Below are 22,209 nucleotides of genomic sequence, written 5' to 3' on the forward strand. Positions count from 1 at the left end.
CACTGGTGACAGTGTGTAAAAAAAAAAATGGTGAAAATTATTTTTTTAATTTCTTCATTTTCCGAAATATGACAAAAAAATTACAACTTCAAAAAACTCGCCATGCCTGTTATGAAATATGTCGGACTGACTACTCTGCAAACAGGGGTCATTTGGGGGATATCTGTACTGTTCTGATATTTTTGGGCCTCAAGAAATTAGATTGGCTGTCAGTACTTCAGGATTGATCAATTTTCAAATATATCCCATAGTTTGTGAACTCTATAACTTTTCTACAGACTAAATAATAAATACTAATTTGGGTTATTTTCACCAAAGACATGTAGCAGAATACATCTCGGCCTAAATTTATGAAGAACAATTATTTATTTGCAAACTTTTATAACAGAAATTAATGTTAATTTAGCAAAAGATAAAACCCCAGCGGTGATTAAATACCACCAAAAGAAAACTCTAGTTGTGTGAACAAAATGATAAAATTTTATTTTGGGTACAGTGTTGCATGACTGCGCAATTGTCATTCGAAGTGTGAGAGCGCTGAAACTTAAGAATTGGCCTGGGCAGGAAGGGGGTAAAAGTGCCCGGTACTGAAGTGGTTAAACTAACTGGCGAAAAGTTCAAAACTAATCTCAGAAAGTACTATTTTACTGAAAGAGTGGTTGATGCTTGGAATAAACATCCAGCAGAAGTAGTGAGCCAGTCAACAGTAAGTGGCTTCAAACATGCTTGCGACAAGCATAGACCTATAAAAAAAAGTTAACAAAAAAAAAAACAAACAAAAAAAAACACCTAAAAGAAAAAAAAAAAAAAAAAAAAAACATCCCCCCCAAAAAAATAAACAAACAAAACGAAAAAATGGGTAGACTCGATAGACCACTCGGTCTTTTTCTGCTGTCACTTTCCTATGTTTCTAAAAAAAGTTCCAAAAAACTCCTAGACTCTGAAGCTCAAAAAATGCTAATAGCCTAAAGTAGTGTGAATGAACACATTGGAGAACACTATTAGCTTCTATGAGCAGAAAAAAATGCTGATAACAGCTTCAAAGAGCTTAATAAAAAAAACGCTAGTGTGCATGGAGCCTAGTCTACACATTTATTTATGTGTTTGTTTATGTAGGAAGCAGGGGCGGACTGACAACTCATGGGGCCCCCGGGCAATAGGGGATCATGGGGCCAGTGTGTCCGTGCCGAAACTAAAAAAGCCTATAAAAAAGGTACCAGGGGCATCTCATGGGGCCCCCTACTGACCCCGGGCCCTCGGGCAGTGCCCAAGTTTCCAAATGGTCAGTCTGCCCCTGGTAGGAAGTATACAGTAAGTTAATTGACAAAACTCAAACACAAAATAAACTATTATCCATTGTATTTATCCCTCATTTTTTCCCCCGTAATTCTAGGAAATGATGTTGGTCAATAGGCAGTTACAAATGACAGAACAGTAGATCGTTCTATTTCCCTTCCATTGTTGTGGATGGATGTTCACGTTCAGTTCTTTCAGTCTTCGCTGTCAATGATTTCAATTTTTTCTCTAAGTACTTCTTCCCAATCATCTTCTCTCGTCACATGCAAATAGCTGCAATTTTTATTCCACAATTGCTGGATGTCAGCCGGGGGGTCAGGGGTAAGATCGGCTTTTAGAATGACTTCTGGAAATTTAGCAGCTGAAGCCGGAGCCAGGCAACATCGGGGCCTGTTGATGGAAAAGAAAAATAAAAGGCCTTTAACCCTTTCACAGCCAAGGTTGTTTTTGCATTTTTGTTTTTGCACACAGACCTGAAGATTACTTAAAACCACATAAACATGATCTCTTTTCTGAAAGCTGGGACCCTACAGAATAAAATGGTGGTAGTTCCATTTTTTTTTATGTCACACAGAAGTAGCACAATGGTTTCTAGACATGTGCAAAACAAAAAAACGTGTTTCGTATCGATTCGTTAAAGTAAAGATTAGAATCTCATTTCAAATAGCAAACTTCCTATAAGTCAACCACAACACCATATAAAAGAATTGCCAGCTCACAGTGTAGTACAGTGATGGCGAACCTTTTTGAGCCCGAGTGCCCAAACTGCAACACAAAACCAACTTTTTTATTTCAAAGTGCCAACACTGGAATTAATCACTTGCCTACCGGGCACTTCTACCCCCTTCCTGCCCAGGACAATTTTCAGCTTTCAGTGCTGTTGCACTTAACAATGACAATTGTGCGGTCATGCAACACTGTAACCATATACAATTTTTATAATTTTTTCACACAAATAGAGCTTTTTTTTGGTGGTATTTAATCACCACTGGGTGTTTTATTTTTTGCACTATAAATGAAAAAAGAGCAAAAAATTAAAAACATAAAAGGTTTCCTTTGCTTCTATTCTAAAATTTTGCAAACAGGTAATATTTTTTCTTTGATGTGCGTTGGTGAGGCTGCACTGATAGGCAGCACTGATGGGCATTGATGAGGCGGCACAGATAGGTAGCACTGATGAGGCGGCACTGGTGAGCATTGATGAGGAGGCACTGATGATGCACTGATATGCAGGAAATGATGGGCACTGATAAGCGGCACTGACTGATAGCACCAACTGGAGGCACTGACAGACGGCACTGACTGGTGGCACTGCTGGGCATCATTGATGGGTGGCACTGATGGGCAGCACTAATGAGGTGTCACAGATAGGTGGCACTGATATGCGGCACTGATTGGTGGCACTGATAGGCGACACTGATAATGTGTACTGATAGACAGCACTGATAGGTGGCACTGACTGACATCACTGCTGGGCACTGACTGATGGCACTGCTGGGCACTGACCGGCACAACCGCTGGGCACTGACTGGTGGCACTGACTAGCAGCACTGCTGGGCTGCACTGATGGGCACTGGTGGGTGGCACTTGTGGGTACAGGTGGGTGGCACTGGTGGACACAGGTGGGTTGGCACAGGTGGGTGGCACTACTGGGCACAGGTAGGTGGCACTTCTGGGCACAGGTGGGCGGCACAGGTGGGCACAGGTGGGTGCATTGCTGGGCACAGGTGGGCGCACTGCTGGGCACAGGTGGGTGCATTGCTGGGCACAGGTGGGTGCATTGCTGGGCACAGGTGGGCGCACTGCTGGGCACAGGTGGGTGCATTGCTGGGCACAGGTGGGCGCACTGCTGGGCACAGGTGGGCGCATTGCTGGGCACAGGTGGGCGGAACTTGTGTGTGGCACTGCTGGGCACCGATCATCAGGGCACTGATGATCAGTGACCCTGATGATCGGTGCCGTTCCCTGCTCTGACAACTGCCGGTTTTCGGCAGTACTTTCCTCACAATCTGACAGCGTGAGGAAAGTGCAGCCGAGAACCGGCATTTGCATTTCCCGGTGATCAGTGTGTCATTGGACACCGCTGATCACGTGGTAAAAGGCCGCTGTGATTGGCCTTTTACCACGTCACGTGATCAGCTGTGTCTGTAGGACACAGCGATCACGGAGATCGCCCGGTGCGCGCCCCCAGGGGTGTGCAGGAGAGCGCGTTCTTCCTGGCGTGCCCACTGCGATGGCTCTGCGTGCCAGCTCTGGCACGCGTGCCATAGGTTCGCCATCACTGGTGTAGTAGATTAATTCATCCAAACAATTTTATTCAAATTGCACTTACATAGCAGGCATTAAAAACAGCATGACAGAAGTGACAATGTGGTATGTTTCAAACCAACAAGATGGCCGCTGTCCCTCCAGAGCGAGATGACATCACACGGTGTAACTCCATCCTACACATTTCTTTATCAAAAGGCATCATCAGGGCTTACGCCGTGTGGCGTCATCGCACTTTGGAGGGACAGCGGCCATCTTGTTGGCTTGAAACATACCACATTGTCACTTTGTCATGCTGTTTTTAACCACCTCCCATCCGGCCGTTGTATATAAATAACCGGACGGTGGCAGTGCAGGGTCAGGTGGCCGTTTATAAACAGCCTCCCCGCACCCTGCTTGTGCACGCTCCCTGAGAGCGCACAGCACCGCGATCCGATGCCCGATGTGTCCTCTGGACACAGTGGAACACCGATTGTCGGACGGGACCTCTGTACAAGGTCCCGATCATGTGATCACTGATTGGCCAATCAGTGATCACATGCAGAGTAGTAAGCAAGATGTCACTTTTGACATCATTGCTTACTACGTGTGAAATCTGTGAATGATCACAGAGATCACATGGTACAAGGCTATTCACAACAGCCTTGTACCATGTGACAAGCTAGACCAATCACAGCTCACACAGTAGTTTTCAATGGCTGCAAGAATGCAGCCAGAGCGAAGGAGAAATGATTGCTTTTACATCCTTTATGGGTATAAAAGCAATCAGTGTAAAAAAAAAAAAGAAAAAATCTTCATCAACCCCCACAAGTAGTACAGTGTCACCATTGTGACACTGTACTGCTAGGGTGACAGTATGTAAAAAAAAAAATAATATAAAAAAAAGTAAAAAAATAAAATGTTTAAAAATTATAATTTTTGGTTATAAACTAATTTGGGTTATTTTTTTTTTACTAAAAATATAACGGAATAAATTTTGGCCAAGATTTATGATGAAATATTATTTATTTGCAAAATGTTATAAGAAAAACTTTTTTTCAAAATTTTTGGACATTTTAATTTACATAGCAAAAAAAATAAAAATCCCAGTGGTGAATAAATACCACCAAAATAAAGCTTTATCTGTCTCAAAAAAATGCTAAAAAATTCATATGGGTACAGTGTTGCATGACCGCGCAATTGTCATTCAAAGTGTGATAGCACTGAAAGCTGAAAATTGGCCTGGGCAGGAAGGGGGTGAAAGTATCCGGACTGGAAGTGGGTAATGCCTGCTATGTAAGTGCAATTTGAATAAAATTGTTTGAATTAATTAATCTACTACACTGTGAGCTGGCAATTCTTCTTTTCATGTGGTGTGTTTGCTAGATGGGAAGTTTGCTATTTGAAATGTGATTCGGAGAAGTATCCTGGATTGCTCTGTGAGTGATTTTTACTGAAGACCGGTTGCAGTATAAGCTGGATGTATTAAACCGCTTATGCTGGCCGACCCTTTGGGCCATCAGACCTTCGGATAAGAGGCCAATTCATTGGGTGGAAGGTGACAGTTTGCTCTTTCGATTGGAACTCTCTTTCCTATGCACCGGTTTCTGTTTTTATATATGGGAATCCCACATGGACTTATGTATAATTCCTGTCCATTTTTTGGATTTTAAAATATATGTCCAATTAGCGCTGCAATTTTTTATGCTTGATTTTATACACCTGTGGTCATGGAGGTGATTGGAACACCTGAATCCAATGATTTGGAGGGCTGGCCCAATACTTTTGGCAATATAGCGTATATACTGTATTCAGGGGCGGAATGACAATTCATGGGGCCCCCGGGCAATAGGAGATCGTGGGGCCCCTGTGTCCTTGCCCAAACTCAAAAAAGTCTATGAAAAAGGTACCAGGGGCATCTCATGGGGCCCCCTACTGACCCCGGGCCCTCGGGCAGTGCCCAAGTTTCCATATGGTCAGTTTGCCCCTGACTGTATTTACATACTCCAGACTGACATCCACCCATCAAAGCACTTTGATATTTCCATAACTCCATCCTACTGCTTGCAGAATCAGGGCTGACAGCACTTGAGAGGGGTACTGAGGCAGGGTACTGCAATTTGTTTCAGGTAGCTACATGCAGCACCTTGCTGGCCTCTCCCACCAGCCATGCTCTGCATAGAGACCTAGTAATAATATCAGCATGTCCAAAACAAGTTAAGTAATAAAAATGTAAGTTTTTTTTTTAATTAGCACTTTGAATGGGGGGGAGGGCAGGGAAGACAAAATATAAACATTTCAACTTTAAGATTAATAAACTTTAAATTATTTTATTATTTAAAAAAAAGAAGCTTCTCGTGAGATTGGGCGGGATACTCAGCATTCTCATGATTTTGCTGGCAGGACCATGTGTTATGCTGGATGTAAAATATATGTTTTTCTTTTTCTCTACAGGTTTTGTTTTTTTTTTCTGCTACAGCTGTAATGTGGCACTTGCACATGGAGAGGTGGGCCAGTGTTAGAGAGTTACTGCAAGATCTCCTTATTGTCTGAAATATCGGATTGGTTGTCTGAAATATCGGATTATGTGAGTGAAAATCTAAACGAAGCGCTGGAACATTGTGTTATTAATATAATAACCATTGTTAATGCTATAAAAAGGTGAAATACTTGTTCTGGTTGCTGTCGGTTTGTTGGTAATGGTAAGACACCCCAACCGCAGAGTGGGGGCAGAGCTGGTAATGGTTCTCCTTCCAGCAACGTTTGATCGTCCTAAGAATGTCATCGTCCTTAACAGAGCAGGATATCATCATTCCCATCAGCTGTGGAAAATTGGAACAAGATACCAAATATCAGTGAAGCAATATACCAACTGGTTTCAGCAAAAGCGTTTGCTTCAAAATTAATATTTTTTTTTACTTTGAAGCGCAACTCTTGGAAAATCTGAAAATCCTCCCTTGTAATGGGGGTGTGCTTTCACTACTCCTTTAGCCCTGGCTCACATTTGAATGGTAAACACAAATACAACACCTCCTGCGCTCAGAGACCCAGACCAGTGGAGGGCCGATAGATCAATAGTATAAAAATTATAAAGATGTATGGAAGTTCGTCCCAAACCGATCAAAGGCTGTGCAGCTCCAACACAAAGCTGGGGAAGCTTGATACAAACTACTGAAGAACAAAAACAGAGCGCACCAACCTTGCGCATTACAGTTAGTAAATGTATTCAGTTTGGAGATATACTCACAAATGTAGTAATAAAACAGGCATATAAAATCCAAAAGTGCATCCTACGATAAGGAGACACATGCGGATCCCATCTGAGGGGGAAATTCTCAGAATGACACATTTCGAAGGGGGGGTCCCTTCTTCACCAGAGAATAGGTTGCTATGCCTGCATTTTCTGCACAGAAAAAAGTGCATGCACCTTTTTAAAAATGCAGCCGTGGGGAAATTGTATGATCTTTTTGGCCTCAACGACTCTGCTCTCTCCTGGTTCTCCTCCTATCTATCGCAGTGCTTCTTCAGTGTTACCTATAACGCTGCCACCTCCCCCTCATTCCCTCTCTCTGTAGGGATCCCCCAAGGTTCTGTCCTTGGACCCCTTCTCTTCTCCATCTACACCTCCTCCCTTGGTCACTTGATAAACTCCCATGGCTTCAATTACCATCTCTATGCTGATGACACGCAAATCTATCTTTCTACTCCTCACCTCACCCCTTCAGTGTCCACCCGCATCGCTAGCTTACTAAGCGACATATCGGCTTGGATGTCACTCCACTTCCTCAAACTCAACCTTTCCAAAACGGAGCTCTTAGTATTCCCCCCAGCCCGTGCCCCCTCCCCTGACTTCACCATAAATAACGCTAGCACCATCCTCAGTCCATCCCCTCACACCAGGGTACTAGGTGTAATCCTAGACTCCCATCTGTCCTTCCAGCCCCAGATCCAATTGCTGACAAAATCATGTAGACTTCACTTCCGCAACATCTCCAAGATACGACCGTTCCTAACCCCAGAAACCACTAAGCAACTTATTCACTCCCTTGTAATATCACGCCTTGACTACTGTAACTCCCTCCTCATTGGCCGACCTCATCGCAGGCTATCCCCCCTCCAGTCTATCATGAACGCTGCTGCCAGACTTATCCAGCTCACTAACTGTTCTGTATCCGTTACCCCTCTCTGCCAATCCCTCCACTGGCTCCCAGTTGCCCAACGTATAAAATTCAAAACTCTGACAATGACATATAAAGCCATCCACAACACTGCCCCAATTTACATAACCGATCTTATCTCTATACGTATATCACCCAAACCATACTCTCCACTCCTCGCAAGACCTCTTACTCTCTAGCTCCCTTATCTCCTCCTCCCATGCTCATCTCCAAGACTTCTCCAGGGTGTCACCCATCCTCTGGAACTCCCTACCCCAATCTATCAGACTATCACCTACTCTACTTGCCTTTAAGCGATCACTGAAAACCTATCTCTTCAGGGAAGCCTATCTGCTAATTCTGGTATCCTCTACTCTTCCAACCACTCCATCCCCCACAGTGACTACCTACTGTACCACTCACCCCTCCCTCCTAGATTGTAAGCTTCAAGGAGCAGGGCCCTCAAATCCCTCTTGTATTGAATTGTATTGTTGCTGTATTGTCTCCCACTATAATGTAAAGCGCTGAGCAAACTTTTGGCGCTATATAAATCCTGTATAATAATAATACTCTTTTTGACCATGAGATTTTCCCACGGTTCCCACACCAGCAAATGCGCTGTGGGCTGAGATGCGTGAAGGCTCCATTTAGAATGAAGACAGCCCTGCACATCTTGTAAGAGCTGCGGGTGGTCGCGGGTGTGGGAACAGTAGAAATTCCCGCACCCGCAGCCAACGCACACAGTGTGGACTCTCCCTTTAGTCTAGGGGAGAGTAAAAGCAAGTCTCCTGATCTTCCACTCCCCTGGTAGATGGTACTCCACCATGCTTCGGCAGGGGACCATCCCTTGGCATCATCACGTCCATTGCAAGGCAATAGACCTTGATGACGTCAGGACCTTAAACTTCTGCAGCATGGGGGAGAAGATGCTGCAGGAATCAGTCTAGCAGCATAGAGGAGTGGAGGATTGGGTAAGTAAATCTTCTTTTCAATGCCCCCTAAAACTAGACAAGCAATGAACACTTGCAGTGCAGGCACATCTCCAGAGTATGGGAGGATTTTACACTTCTCAGAGTTGGGTTTTAAAGCCCAAATCCAGACATGAGACCCTTGCCAGGCTTATATCAGTAAACATGCCCTAGCCTGGGGTGCAGACCTCCATTCATGCAGGATCTCTTCAGTGTGGTAAAAAACAAGATAATTTAGATGTCCAAAAAGTACAAATCTGCTGTGCTGCCGGCAGATTGCGGAAGGCCCCAGTACTGTAGTCACGTCTCTGCCCCTCCTAATGCCAATGCCTTTTTTGGCAAAAAAAGGAGTTAAAGACCTTCACAGCTTTTCTGTCACCTGTGTTCCATTGGGGAGAATTCTTGTTAATTCCTGTACCATAGAAACAACAACAAGTGAAAGGATTTATCTCCAAACTGGGAAAAACCCAAACAGTTGTCTCCTATGGAACACCTACCCTCTGTTTTTCTTCAGATGACAACTCAGAATTTTAGATTTCCCATAGGCTCCGTTCACACCAATGCGTTTTTTAGTGCTTTTTGCAAAAATGCACTACAGTCCATTTAACATGGTTTCCTAGGGCACACATTCAATGGAGTTCAATGGAGAAGCTGCTGAAATGCATGGTAGTGCGTCTTTGCCTCGTTTTGCATTTTTATTATGCCCAGCAACAAAAAAAAATCCAAAAAAAGAAGAAGAGCTAAACAAAAAACTCAAAACATGGTAAAAATGCATCAAAAACGCGCATAGAAAAATGCACGTAGAAAAACGCAAAACAAACTGCGAAAAGCAAACTGCATAAGTGTGCACAGAGCCTTGCTCTCTGTCCTGGTGATAGCTGTCACGTACCTGGATTGTGAGCCTGACGTGAAGAGGCAGGCCTCCCGCACAACTCCGGCTCAAGGGCTACTGATAGTGGGACAGCGGCCACAGGAGCACGGCGGGGTATGAGTGCCTGTGATCAGTCTAGTAGGTGATGTTCCAGAAGTAGACGGTAGGCAGATGAAGCCGCAGGGCAGGCAGAAAGCAGACAGCAGTATTCTGGATGGATGGATCCAGGGGCTGACTGACAACTCATAGGGCCCCCGGGCAATAGGGGATCATGGGGCCCCTGTGTCCTTGCCCAAACTCAAAAAAGTCTATGAAAAAAGGTACCAGGGGCATCTCATGGGGCCCCCTACTGACCCTGGGCCCTCGGGCAGTGCCCGAGTTTCCAAATGGTCAGTCCGCCCCTGGATGGATCACTGGGGAGCATGGTGGAGGATGCAGGGTCGGGTTGGTAGCAGTCGGGCAGATCGGGCATAGACGGCAGGAGGAAACGTAGTCGGGTCATGGGCCAGATCAGCAGCACAGTATCAATCAGGCAGCAATAGGAGACAGAAGGGTAACCCAAGAAAAGCCGTGGGTCAGGGCAGGTAGCAGACAAGCAAAGGTCAGGAACAAGCTGGTTCAGTATCAGGAGTCAAGCACAAGAATCAGGAAACACAAGCAGGGATTAAGACCAAACGGCAATGAGACATTACTGGAGCCAGTTTAAATAGTCCTTTTGGCGCCAGCATTAGTGACAGACACGCGCCTGGATGTGGAAGTGCGCACGCCTATGCCGAAGTACCTTCACATCTGCCCGGCTCGTCATTGTTTAGTGCATGTGCATATTTGTGCGCCAGAAATCTTCACCTGTACTATGGGCAGACTTTTCCTGACAATAGTGGTCACCAGGACAAATAGAGAGAGTGAATCTCCCCAGTGGGACTAACAAAAAAAAACACTTGAGGGGATCTAACCATTCTACAAAAACAAAGTTTGGGCTTTAGATACATTTAGTAGGAACCCACCAGGTGAATGATATACCCAGTTCCTCCTGCTTGTAATGTACTGTGGACGGCGGCCACTGTGGGCAAAGTGACATACCTGTATGTCATTGCCTACTTCTGGGTTTAGGGCACGCACAAACGTGCTCCTGCCCAGCAAGCACTGTGATTGTACACAGCGAGAGCCTATCACCTGCTGATCAACTGTGTACAATCACTGCCCAGAGCTCTGTGTTGGAAAACAACACAGAGCTCTGTGCAAAGGGTGCAATGTGTCAGTTTTTGGCAGGGATGAGAAACTGAGAGAAATATAGCAAAAGTAGCCACTTTATACACATTGCACATCATTAGGCACACATTTAACCCCTTGATCACCCTAGATGTTAACCCCTTCCCAGCCAGTGTCATTAATACAGTGACAGTGTATAGTATCATTATTATTATACAGGATTTATATAGTGCCAACAGTTTACACAGCGCTTTACAATATAAAGGGAGACAGTACATTTACAATGCAGTTCAATACAGAAGGAATAGGAAGGCCCGGCTCATGGAGCTTACAATATAAAGGAGTGTATAGTATTATCACTAATCACTGTATTAATGTGACTGGTGATGTCAGTGACAGTCAGTTCCCACCAGCATCAGTTAGTGTCAAAATGCCCGCCGCGCTATCCCAGTCCCCCGTTATAAGTCTCTGATTGCCAGTTTTAGTAGAATTTAAAAAAAAATTCCAGTATATGTACCATAGTTTGTAGGCATTATAACTTTCACGCATACATTTTGGCAAAAATTTATAAAGAAATTAGATTTTTTTTTTTTTATTTTATTGGATAAGCTTTATATCAGAAAGTAAAAAAAAATTTTTTTTTTAAATTTTCGGTCTTTTTTCATTTATATCACATAAAATGAAAAAACGCCAGTGGTGATCAAATACCATCAAAAGAAAGTTCTATTTGTGTGAAAAAAAATTATATAAATTTATTTTGGGTGCAGCGTTGCATGACCACACAATTACCAATTAAAGTAGCACAGTTCTGAATGGCAAAAATGGCCTGGTCATGAAGGGCGTAACACCTTCCAGAGCTGAAGTGAATATAGAAACTAAGAGTAAACAAGGTTCTTTTTTCAGTAATATAGTTAAAGTGTTAGTAAACCCCGGACCCTGCATCCACTATATATGGTCTCCCCTGGACCCTGCATTCACTATATCTGGTCTCCCCGGACCCTGCGTTCACTATATCTGGTCTCCCCGTACCCTGCGTTCACTATATCTGGCCCCCCCGGACTCTGCATTCACTATATCTGGTCTCCCCGGACCCTGCGTTCACTATATCTGGTCTCCCCAGACCCTGCGTTCACTATATCTGGTCTCCCCAGACCCTGCGTTCACTATATCTGGTCTCCCCGGACCCTGCGTTCACTATATCTGGTCTCCCCAGACCCTGCGTTCACTATATCTGGTCTCCCCGGACCCTGCGTTCACTATATCTGGTCTCCCCGGACCCCGCATTCACTATATCTGGTCTCCCCAGACCCTGCATTCACTATATCTGGTCTCCGAGGACCCTGTATTCACTATATCTGGTCTCCCCAGACCCTGCGTTCACTATATCTGGTCTCCCCGGACCCTGCACTCACTATATCTGGTCTCCCCGGACCCTGCACTCACTATATCTGGTCTCCCCAGACCCTGCACTCACTATATCTGGTCTCCCCGCACCCTGCATTCACTATATCTGGTCTCCCCGCACCCCGCATTCACTATATCTGGTCTCCCCAGACCCTGCATTCACTATATCTGGTCTCCGAGGACCCTGTATTCACTATATCTGGTCTCCCCGGACCCTGCATTCACTATATCTGGTCTCCCCGGACCATGCATTCACTATATCTGGTCTCCCCGGACCCTGCACTCACTATATCTGGTCTCCGAGGACCCTGTATTCACTATATCTGGTCTCCCCAGACCCTGCATTCACTATATCTGGTCTCCCCAGACCATGCATTTACTATATCTGGTCTCCCCGGACCCTGCACTCACTATATCTGGTCTCCCCGCACCCTGCATTCACTATATCTGGTCTCCCCGCACCCTGCATTCACTATATCCGGTCTCCCACAGTACACACAACATGGAAATGCAATTATTTTAGTAAAGATAAACTGATAAATACCTTTTCTCATCAGCAGTATATAGCAGTCATGTGACTTCTATCAGAGCACTAGTTAAAGCTTATTGGAGGAGTTTTCGTTCTGCAATGACTGTCCTATGAGGCTGCATAACCCCTGACCCTCTGCCTGGACAGTGCTGATTGGCTCTGTTCCCGCTGATGAAGTCCGGTCTTAGGACGTAATGCGTACGGGGGAGGAGCCACGCCTATGAATTCACCCGCGGCTATCTTGCATCTATGCACTGTGATCTAGAGCACTCGGTTATGCACGTTTTGCCAACAGTGCCTCCTTTGTAAGTGTGTCTTTTATATTTTAATAAAAGTATATTATACGGAGAGCACTATCCTTCTGCTTTTGCCTCTTTCCATATGTAGTTTGATTGATACCATACAGTTCGAGACTGATTGGAGCTTTCAGTGCTTACGTGCCCCAAAGGGGAAATGCGATTTTTGACCCTTTTTTGTCATACCCCGAAGGTGAGCGTTTAATTTTGTCTGGCGACTGGGAGGGTACACTATCTACACTTGGACTCGGGGTGCTCACAGCTCAGCCACTACTGACTACCAACAAAACAGTCCATCTGGGATTTTCCTCTGACACGTATAAAGTCGCCATAAAAATGCACGTTTTTCCACGTTCTTTACATTAGTGTTGTTTTGTCGCGTTTAGACACGTTTTTTACACATAAAAAATGTTGGCTCAAAAACACCAGTTTGCTGCGTTTTACTGCATTTACCGGCGTTAGAGCATTTTTACAACTAAAAAACTCCTCTTGAAACCCACTAGTTCTGGATTTTTCCAGCCAGAAAATTCCCCTGCCAAAAAACGCTGAGTAAAGCCTATGGGGTTGATTTACTAAAGGCAAATAGACTGTGCACTCTGTAAGTGCAGTTGCTCCAGAGCTTAGGAAATGAGCAGCAGCTCAGCTGACTTCCATCATCCAAGCATGTGCAAGCAAAAAAGCTGTTTTTTTAGTTTCTTTGCAAGGCTGGCCATACATTATACAATTTTCTTAAGGTTTTTGATTTACAAAAAACCATATAATAGGAGGTCAAAACTAACAACACTATACAATTTTCTGTCCATTTTCTGCCCAATTTCCTTTAGATTTACCTTCAACTATGTAGCGCATGGGCCTGCCTAATTGAATACAATTGAAAGTGTTGTTTAGGTTTGACCTCATATTATATGGTTTTTGGTAAATCTAAAGTAAAAATCTCAAGAAAATTGTATAATGTATGGCCAGCCTTAGGTAGGCTCTTGAGCTACATAGTTGAAGGTAAATCTAAAGGGAATTGGGCAGAAATTGGACAGAAAATTGTATAATGTATGGCCAGCCTAATTGGGTATTCTTGGCAAAGGGAAGCTTTGCCTCATTTCCTAAGCTCTGGAGCAACTGCACTTACAGAGTGCACAGTCTATTTGCCTTTAGTAAATCAACCCCAATGTGTCACATAGGAAAATTGTCATAGGATAACATGCTGGGGAGTTTACTGGCTGTAAAAAAAACCACCAAAAACAGCAGCACACGCCCAATGTGTATGAGGCCTGGAAGTCAAAACCATGTAAAAACCAAAATGTTGGCAACCCAGTGAAGTGGATTTACTAAAGACAAATAGACTGCATTTTACAAGTGCAGTTGCTCCAGAGCTTAGTGAATGAGGGGAAGCTCTGCTGACTTCCATCATCCAATCATGTGCAAGCAAAAATGCTGTTTTTTATTTTCCTTGCATATGATTGGGTATTCTTTGCAAAGTGAAACTTCACTTAACTTACTAAGCTCTGGAGCAAATGCAATTGCAAAGCGTACAATCTATTAGCCTTTAGTAAATCCACCCCAATATGTAAAACAGAAGCAACTAAATAACAAATGTTTAATTATAATGCCTATAATCTACCTTTTGGTGAAGGTCTGCTGGTAATCGGAGCTGTTTTTTAGCATTGAATTCTTCCATCATGGCTTTAATTTTTCCACAGTCCCCATCAGCAACTAGCCACAATATCCTTTCCATGTTGTAAGGCTCCTATAAAAGATAAAACATGAATTGATGTACTTTTTAGTGGACCAAGAACAGTGTCAGTCAATAAGTGATTGGCGTCTTCTGTTCCCAGATTAATCACAGTTCTAGCAGCAAGACTTAGGCCCCTTTCACACGGGCAATCAAATCAGGTCTAACTGTCAGTTTTTCCGGCAGACCTGGCACCTCTTCAGAAGGTCCATGTATACCTATGGACAGTGGGGGTAAAAATGGACTTGTGTCCATTTACATCCGCCTACCTCCTGGTCCGATCGGGTCAGAAGGGAATCTATCCTCTTCCATTTAGGCAGAGCGGATCGGAGGGAAGTGGGGTGTATAAAGGACAGTGGAGTCTATTAACTACCAGTTGCCCATAGAGCAGAGTAGGTTCTCTCTGTGTCTGCTCTGCAGAAACTGAGTGGTCTCTCTGCAGATAGTGAGTGGACATGGATGTGTCATCTAGTGCAGAAAAAATATTTGTGCAGAAAAATGTTTTTTGTTGAGATAGTCCCACTCCAAATATATTAGATAGGATATAATAGGATAAAATCCTTGTTCCAAGGCCCTTGACCAGAATTCACACCCATTTGTGGTATTATCACACACCGCACTCCCCAGATATAGGTGAATGCAATGCCATAAATTTTATGGACTCATGAATCCAAGATCCTCCTCGGATCAGCCTCCAATCTCAAGGTTTAGGCAGAAATTCCCAGTTGTAGGTAAGACTATTGCCTTTCACTCAATGCCTCAGAGATACACATTGTAATTGTAATCAGCCTCCAACCTCCAGGGCGAGCAAAGATCACTGGTCAAGGGTCTTGGAATAAGGACTTTATCCTATTTATTATATCCTATCTAATATATTTGGGACCATCTCAACAAAAAAAATTTTCTGCACAAATATTTTTTTTCTGCACTAATTGAGTTTTTGTGAGTTGATATATATGTATATCTAATATTTGTTTGTGCTGTTTTATATATATATATATATTTATTTATTTATTTATTTATTTATTTATTTTTTAATTTATTATTTTTTTTTTTTATTAATGATATCACTAAGGAGCAGCAACATTTTACATAGTAGCCTCCCTATGAGGTCTGATTATGTCAGTATTTCTGTGCTCAAAGCGGTACATTTTTTTGCATGGAAATATGTCATTTTTTTATTGTAGGCCTGTAATTCTCTTAATAACTCACTGAAATCTGTCTGAACAAGAGTCTAGAAAACGTCCCGGGTATGTTAAAATTTGAACCACGAAATCATAAATTATAATTTAATAAATAATCATAAAAAATAATAAATTTAATTCAATAATGTAATCAAACCAAAAACACTGACATTTGAAATAAAGCGCCAAGTTCGCACATCACTGAGCTCAGTCGCAGAATCGTTTTCAGTGTCAGATGACGAATTTCCCCCATGAATCATTATCACTCAATTCTGCAAGTGGTTCTAATTTACTATCGCTGTTCTCTAGCTGGTCTAAAACCGCTTTTGACCTAAAGGGACACTTTTTGGACGCCATGGATGTTTCTCAGTTTCCAGGCAGAAAGAACAGTAAAAATGCAGGCAGGGCAAAGGACAAAGCACTCGGGACAAAATGTATGTGAAATGGTTTGGTACAGTAATGTTTTACTATGTGAATTTAGTGTATTTAGTGAATGTCACTTTTTAAAATGTTTACATTTCCTGTCGGTTACGTCCCCGTAAGTCCCAACGTCGCAGGGAACGAAATCCGGAAGACAGATGCCGGCATTGGCCGGAGGAGATGGCCGGGGACGCTGCAAGGGGGACATCGCGGGAGTGCAGCACAAGGTAAGTGATTGAGGGATCCCGGAGCAACGCTGCATTGTATTCCCGAGTGTAGCTCGGGGTTACCACATGTGGTGCTGAAACTTTACCCCGAGCTACACTTGGGAATACCTCCAGGGAGGTTAAGAACTATTTCACAGTATTTTTTGGTGCTGGTGATTTTCTGTTATTATCAATGTGTCATCTGCCCAGCTTGGTCAGTCCAGGTCCCCTTCAACAATCAGCAGGGGACCTGTGAGCTGATACCCTGCTGATAAGAATGGAATCCACCTTATATGAAATGGGGTGTACAGCAAAAGTCTGGAAAGGTGGTTGTGCCTTTAATTTTGTACTGGGTGACGGGCAGTAAAATATTAATTGCATTCTGCTATTTCTCCACTAGATGTCAGCAGTGAACAGATCTTTAAAGCTGAATTCAAGGTATGTGCTGAGTAGTGCCATTGATCCAGCTTGGACTAATGTACTGGATTATTATTATTATTATAATACCGGATTTATACAGCGCCAATAGTTTACGCTGCGCTTCACAACATAAGGGCAGACAGTACAATTACAATACAAATGAATACAGGAGGAATCAGAGGGCCCTGCGTAAGTATGTATGTGCCATTTCTGGAAAATCCTCCTGGAAGCCGGAAATCACTGTAGTAGGCACCACTACTACAGTGATTGCTGCTAGCTCCTGGATCCCATGCCAAGTGGTTGCCGTGCTGCTTAGTGAACACAGGAGGCTTCCACCTGTGGCATCTTGTGAAAAACATAAGATTTGTTTGCACAGGTGGAAGCCACATTTGGTAGTTCACACATATGAATGGATGTTTTATAATTAATATAAGTGTGTTTACAATTAGCACAAGACACTTTAGGATTTGCACTATATAGGTTCTAAGGGGGGATATTTATAGAGCTGTCCACCGAATCTCATAAAAAAAATGGAACAGGTTAAAAGGATAAGTTCACTTTTTAACAAAAAATAAACAATTGAGTACTGTCCATGATACTTTTTTTTATTTGCACTAACATACAATTTTGAGGACAAGCTTTCAGGGTATGTCCCCTTCTTCAAGGTCCAAGCAGTACTGTTATGATGGGACCCATCATAACAGACCCATCATAACGGTACTACTTGGACCTTGAAGAAGGGGACATACCCCAAAAGCTTGTCCTCAAAATTGTATGTTAGTGCAAATAAAAAAAAGTATCACGGACAGTACTCAATTGTTTCTGTCGCAAATGCACTAATACAGCTGCAATCACCTCTAACAAAAAATAATAAATGCACATTTTTTTGCAGGTAATAAAAATGTGCATTTACTATTTTTTGTTCTGTGAGCCTGGAAAGCATTGCACCAGCAGATCACCGGTGCCATGCAGAACTTGTTGTGGGCTTTTGAATCACGTCTCAAGAATATGACTTTTATCAAGACATAGTATTATATGGCAAACAGATCAGCATAACCGGATGTTAAGAGTTAATTTTGTCTTGGTTGAACCACCAAGAATTCTAGTTAAAGAACTGGAGAGAATGGGTGAAGGGATTGTTTTTCTTTCCTCCTAGAGACAATACTATTTTGAAGTTCTACAGGTGATCAAACACCATTATTCAGACTTCAATAAGCAGGTAAACATATACAAGGTCTGGACATGACAATAGAGGAACCAAACTGATTGTCTGAGAGCTTACCCAAACCTTGTAGAGTGTGATGAACCAACAGACCTCTGAAACTATTACCATATACTATTGTTCACCAAGGGTGAAGGCATTAACAGATGTTTACCATGAGTCCAATACAAGGGCCAGGCAAATAGAGAATTTTTTTTCCCTACACAGAGGAAATGTTGATTCTGAAACAAAGGGGTGAAATTCAGGACATTTAAGTTTAAAAGTTCACTGTATATCATGACAAAAATGTACTACAAAAACAGATTATAAATAAGATGTCATAGACTTTAAACACCACTAAATACTCAGCAATGGGAACTATATATCACTAACTTGAGTATTGAGATGATGGGAAGTAAGATGTATTATAAACTAGCATTAGTTACATGTCTTATCAGGAAACAAACAGGATGGTACTTCAAGGAGGAATAACCGAATATACACCTATATTCCATGGTCCCTATTTAGAATAATATAGGTATCACTGCTATATCTGGATAGAGCCGTATATTTTATTCCTGAAATTACCTGAAGATTCCACCCAAGGTATGAGTCATCTCAAATACTCACATTGTTCTGTGATACATGACCGCCACCTGGCGGGCAGGTGAGAAATAGCTTATGTACACACATTTCTCAACTAGCCAATCAGGAAGCCTGGTGGGAAGGTATCTTAGAACAATGGACTAGTGGATATAAAAGCCCATGTGCTTTAAGAAAAAAAAACCCTCATAAAGACCTCATGGAAAGACCTGACATCTGAAGAAGATCTCTGCTGAAATAATTACTCTTCCATCTTTTCAAACTTCTTAAAACTTTAAACCTCTAAACTTATAACTTCCTACATTCTCCCCTATTGAATCTATCACTTGCCTATATATCAGTCTAAAGGCGTTCCACTGCCAGCTAAATCCACGGGAGAGTTGCCTAGTCTGAATTCCGGGTGTGGTGAGATATTTATTTGATTTTTGTATTAATTATTTTCTCTGTTGTGTGGAATCATAAAATTACCTCAGTGTATCATAACAATATTGGGTAGTTAGATATATGTAGAAAGATACTGTGTTACTGTTAAAAATTGTTTATTGCCATATTATAAATTTTTCCATATTTCATAATTTATTGAATATTAATAACCAGAGTATCACATATCAAGGGCTTACTTCTTGCAATCCTATGGCCACGGCGTGCGAGAATATAACCTTTGAGATATTCGAAATTATTAATTATTAATAAATTTAATAAATAATCATATCATTTAAAATTTGTGATTGATGTAATTAATTAGAAACTTGATTAGTGTGTCTTACATTGGTAGGTTATATTTTTGATTGTGTGTACCAATATTCATTTATCACCAGTCCTTTGCGTTTGTGTTAATGTATATATAATTTTTGTACATAAATAAATTTTTATATTTATCTATTATAAGGCAAATTTTGTGTGTATGGTACGAAATCATATTGGCTAAAAGAATTCAAGGTATAATAATAAGTGGTGATCAAATTATCAAAGTGTCCAAATTATTGGTTTACTAAATATTTGCCGTATTTTAACGGCTGGAGGCACTGTAATATTTCATCTAAGGGAAAGGGACACGCCCTTTATAAATAATATATATCCTTACATAAACCACCACAACATAAATTTGGAGGCACTGCTGAGATCCATAGAAATCGTACCATAACACAAAACGCACTGGTGATTGTATATTTGTACACTTTATCAAACATATATTTTGTATCAAAATGGCATCCAGTAATCACGGATCCACCTCTTCCAAGCATAACGAGGAAAATATGGCGGCTCAAGGCATTGAGCAGGAAGTTATGAAGCCAGCTCGGAAAGCTGCCGGTGCTTGGCAGAAGTATGTTGAAAATGAAGTAATAAATTATCTCCGCAAGAAATTGAATTTGGGGGATAGCAATAATGAATTTGTGGATGAAGAGAAAGAGCAGGCCATGAGTACCTTTGAGGACCTGTTCAACCAAAAGGGCCAGGTTGTTGGGTTTTTAATAGCATTTGCTGGAGCAGAAAGTGATAGAAGCCGTGACAGACTTCTCCTAGAAGCTTGGCCCATGTTATGGTTCATGACCGCTGGAGCTGCCCAGCGGACCATGACTCTAAGGGAAGAGTTGTCAGAGGCCCGCCTCTTGTTAGAAAGCAAAAATCAGGACATTGAGTCTTTGAAAGGGAAGCTTGGTCATGCCGGTGTTCGTTTAGACGAATCCGAGAAACATTATGATAGATTGGTCGGAGACTTTCGAAGTGCTCAGGACCTATATGAAAGAAACTTTCAGGAATTAAAACAACTTCAAAAGAAGTATCAGGACTTAAAAGATGAGGTGGAGTACTTCAGATCAGAGAGGTTATCTCCTGTCAAAATTAAAGTTCACCCAGGGGATAAGCATGACCAGTCAGAACTTACCTTGATAAAATCTGAGCAGAAAACTCTGGAGGAGCAGATTATAAGGTTGACGGCCCAAATAAATTCTGGGGTCCAAAGACGGACCAACCCAGTCAAGCCAGAGGCTGATGAGCGGAGATACCCGCATCACAGCGAAGTATCTGATAGTGAGTCAGGGTCAGAATATAGGTCACCTCCTAGGCTTTCAAGATACACTCCAGAGCGCTCAGAAGAAAAGTATGAGGTTTCATATAGGCAGGAAGGGAAATCCCAGGGGTCATTCAGGAGATATGACACCCCAAAGGTCATTAAGTTCCTGAAGGACACTGTTCCTATGTTTTCTAAGAAAGGATCCCTTGAGATCACCGAACACATGAGAACATATGAACAGACGTTAGAGATTCTGGGCATTAGAGATGACCACACCAAAATAGAATTGCTGCCATGGGTGTTTGAAGAGAAATACCGGCAATTCTTTGAGACCTTGAGGGCCTATTCCAATCAGTCCTGGAGAGAGGTTAAACATAAGTGCCACATGGAATTTGGGCCTTATAAAACTGTAACCTCTGCCAAGGCTGCGGCCTACAATTTAAAGTGTGGTCCTCACCAAAGCCCTGCAGAATTTCTGGCTGTCCTCAGAAATGCCTATTTCCTGGCTGAAAAGGATCCCAATCCTAACCAGCCAGAATTCAAGACACTATTCTATGAAGCATTACCTGCTTACATAAAATTGGGACTTGCAAAGGATTACAGAAAGGGATGCTCTCTTGATTGGTTGGTGAGAGAGAGTGACTATTTATTCTCGATCCAACAGTCCAGTGAGGGCGGGATAAAAAGAGAACCTAAAAATAGCCCCAAGATAGTAGCAGCCACTGCCGTCTCCCCTCCAAATCCAAATTTGCAGGCAGAGAAGAAATCATATGCGGAAGTAGTCCGTGGGGGTAAAACCAATGGTTCCCCTAGATTTGTACCTCAAACCCAGCAAGTGAAGGAAGTCCAAAACTTTGCACCCCAAAACCAGTGGGTGAGAAAGGATAGACAAAAGCCAGGGAACTACGGTAGTGGAAGTGAGAAGAATAAAAAGTATGGTAAGGGTCAGTACAGTGATGAGAATCAAAGGAGTCAATGGTATCCTCAGAGGTTCTATTATCCTCGCCAAAACCAACATGGGAATTTTTATGGGAACCCCAATTTCAACAGGCCCCATAATTACAATAAGAATCCCAATTTTAATAAAAACTCCGACTTCCAAAGATTTCCTCCACGCCAAGAACACCCTCAGGCTCAAAGGGGGGATACAGTACCCCAGGCTCCCTTTAATAACAGGGAGACCCCAAAACCTCAGAGAGAACAATGGCGTCGGGACCAGAGCAGTAGTTCTGACTCTGAGTCTCATTACCAGTCTCGTCCAAAATACAAGCGTAAGTATAGGAAGAGGGAGAATCAACAGAATGACTCCTCTGAGCGTATTGGACAAATAGAGGCACAGGTCAGCAAAATGGCTGAACAAATGGACAGGCTTGTCACTCAATTTCCATCCAATCCTTTTTTAGGAGCAGCTCCTGTGACCAACCAAGGGTCACAGAATTAACAGGCAACCAAGCCTTA

At 42.6% G+C, this 22,209-nt stretch overlaps 1 protein-coding gene across 4 annotated transcripts in view; it reads right to left on the reverse strand.

Annotated features, from left to right (window-relative positions):
* Window positions 1-457: 457 nt before the first annotated feature.
* Window positions 458-22,209, reverse strand: part of THNSL2 (threonine synthase like 2) — a 53,332-nt gene continuing 31,580 nt past the window's right edge. For 3 of the 4 annotated variants that reach the window (XM_089656417.1, XM_089656419.1, XM_089656418.1), the window contains 3 exons: window positions 14,593-14,718; window positions 6,214-6,365; window positions 458-1,686 (listed from right to left, as the gene is read on the reverse strand). In XM_089656417.1, coding sequence (XP_089512543.1) covers window positions 1,491-1,686; window positions 6,214-6,365; window positions 14,593-14,718 — 474 coding nt within the window. In that variant the 3' untranslated portion in view covers window positions 458-1,490. The remainder of the gene's footprint in view (window positions 1,687-6,213; window positions 6,366-14,592; window positions 14,719-22,209) is intronic. The other variant, XM_089656421.1, reaches the window with a different exon arrangement.

Source organism: Staurois parvus, unplaced genomic scaffold, assembly GCF_062004578.1.
Source record: "Staurois parvus isolate SC_StPar_1 unplaced genomic scaffold, SC_StPar_1.0 ptg000903l, whole genome shotgun sequence".
In the NCBI taxonomy this organism is placed as follows: Eukaryota; Metazoa; Chordata; class Amphibia; order Anura; family Ranidae; genus Staurois; species Staurois parvus.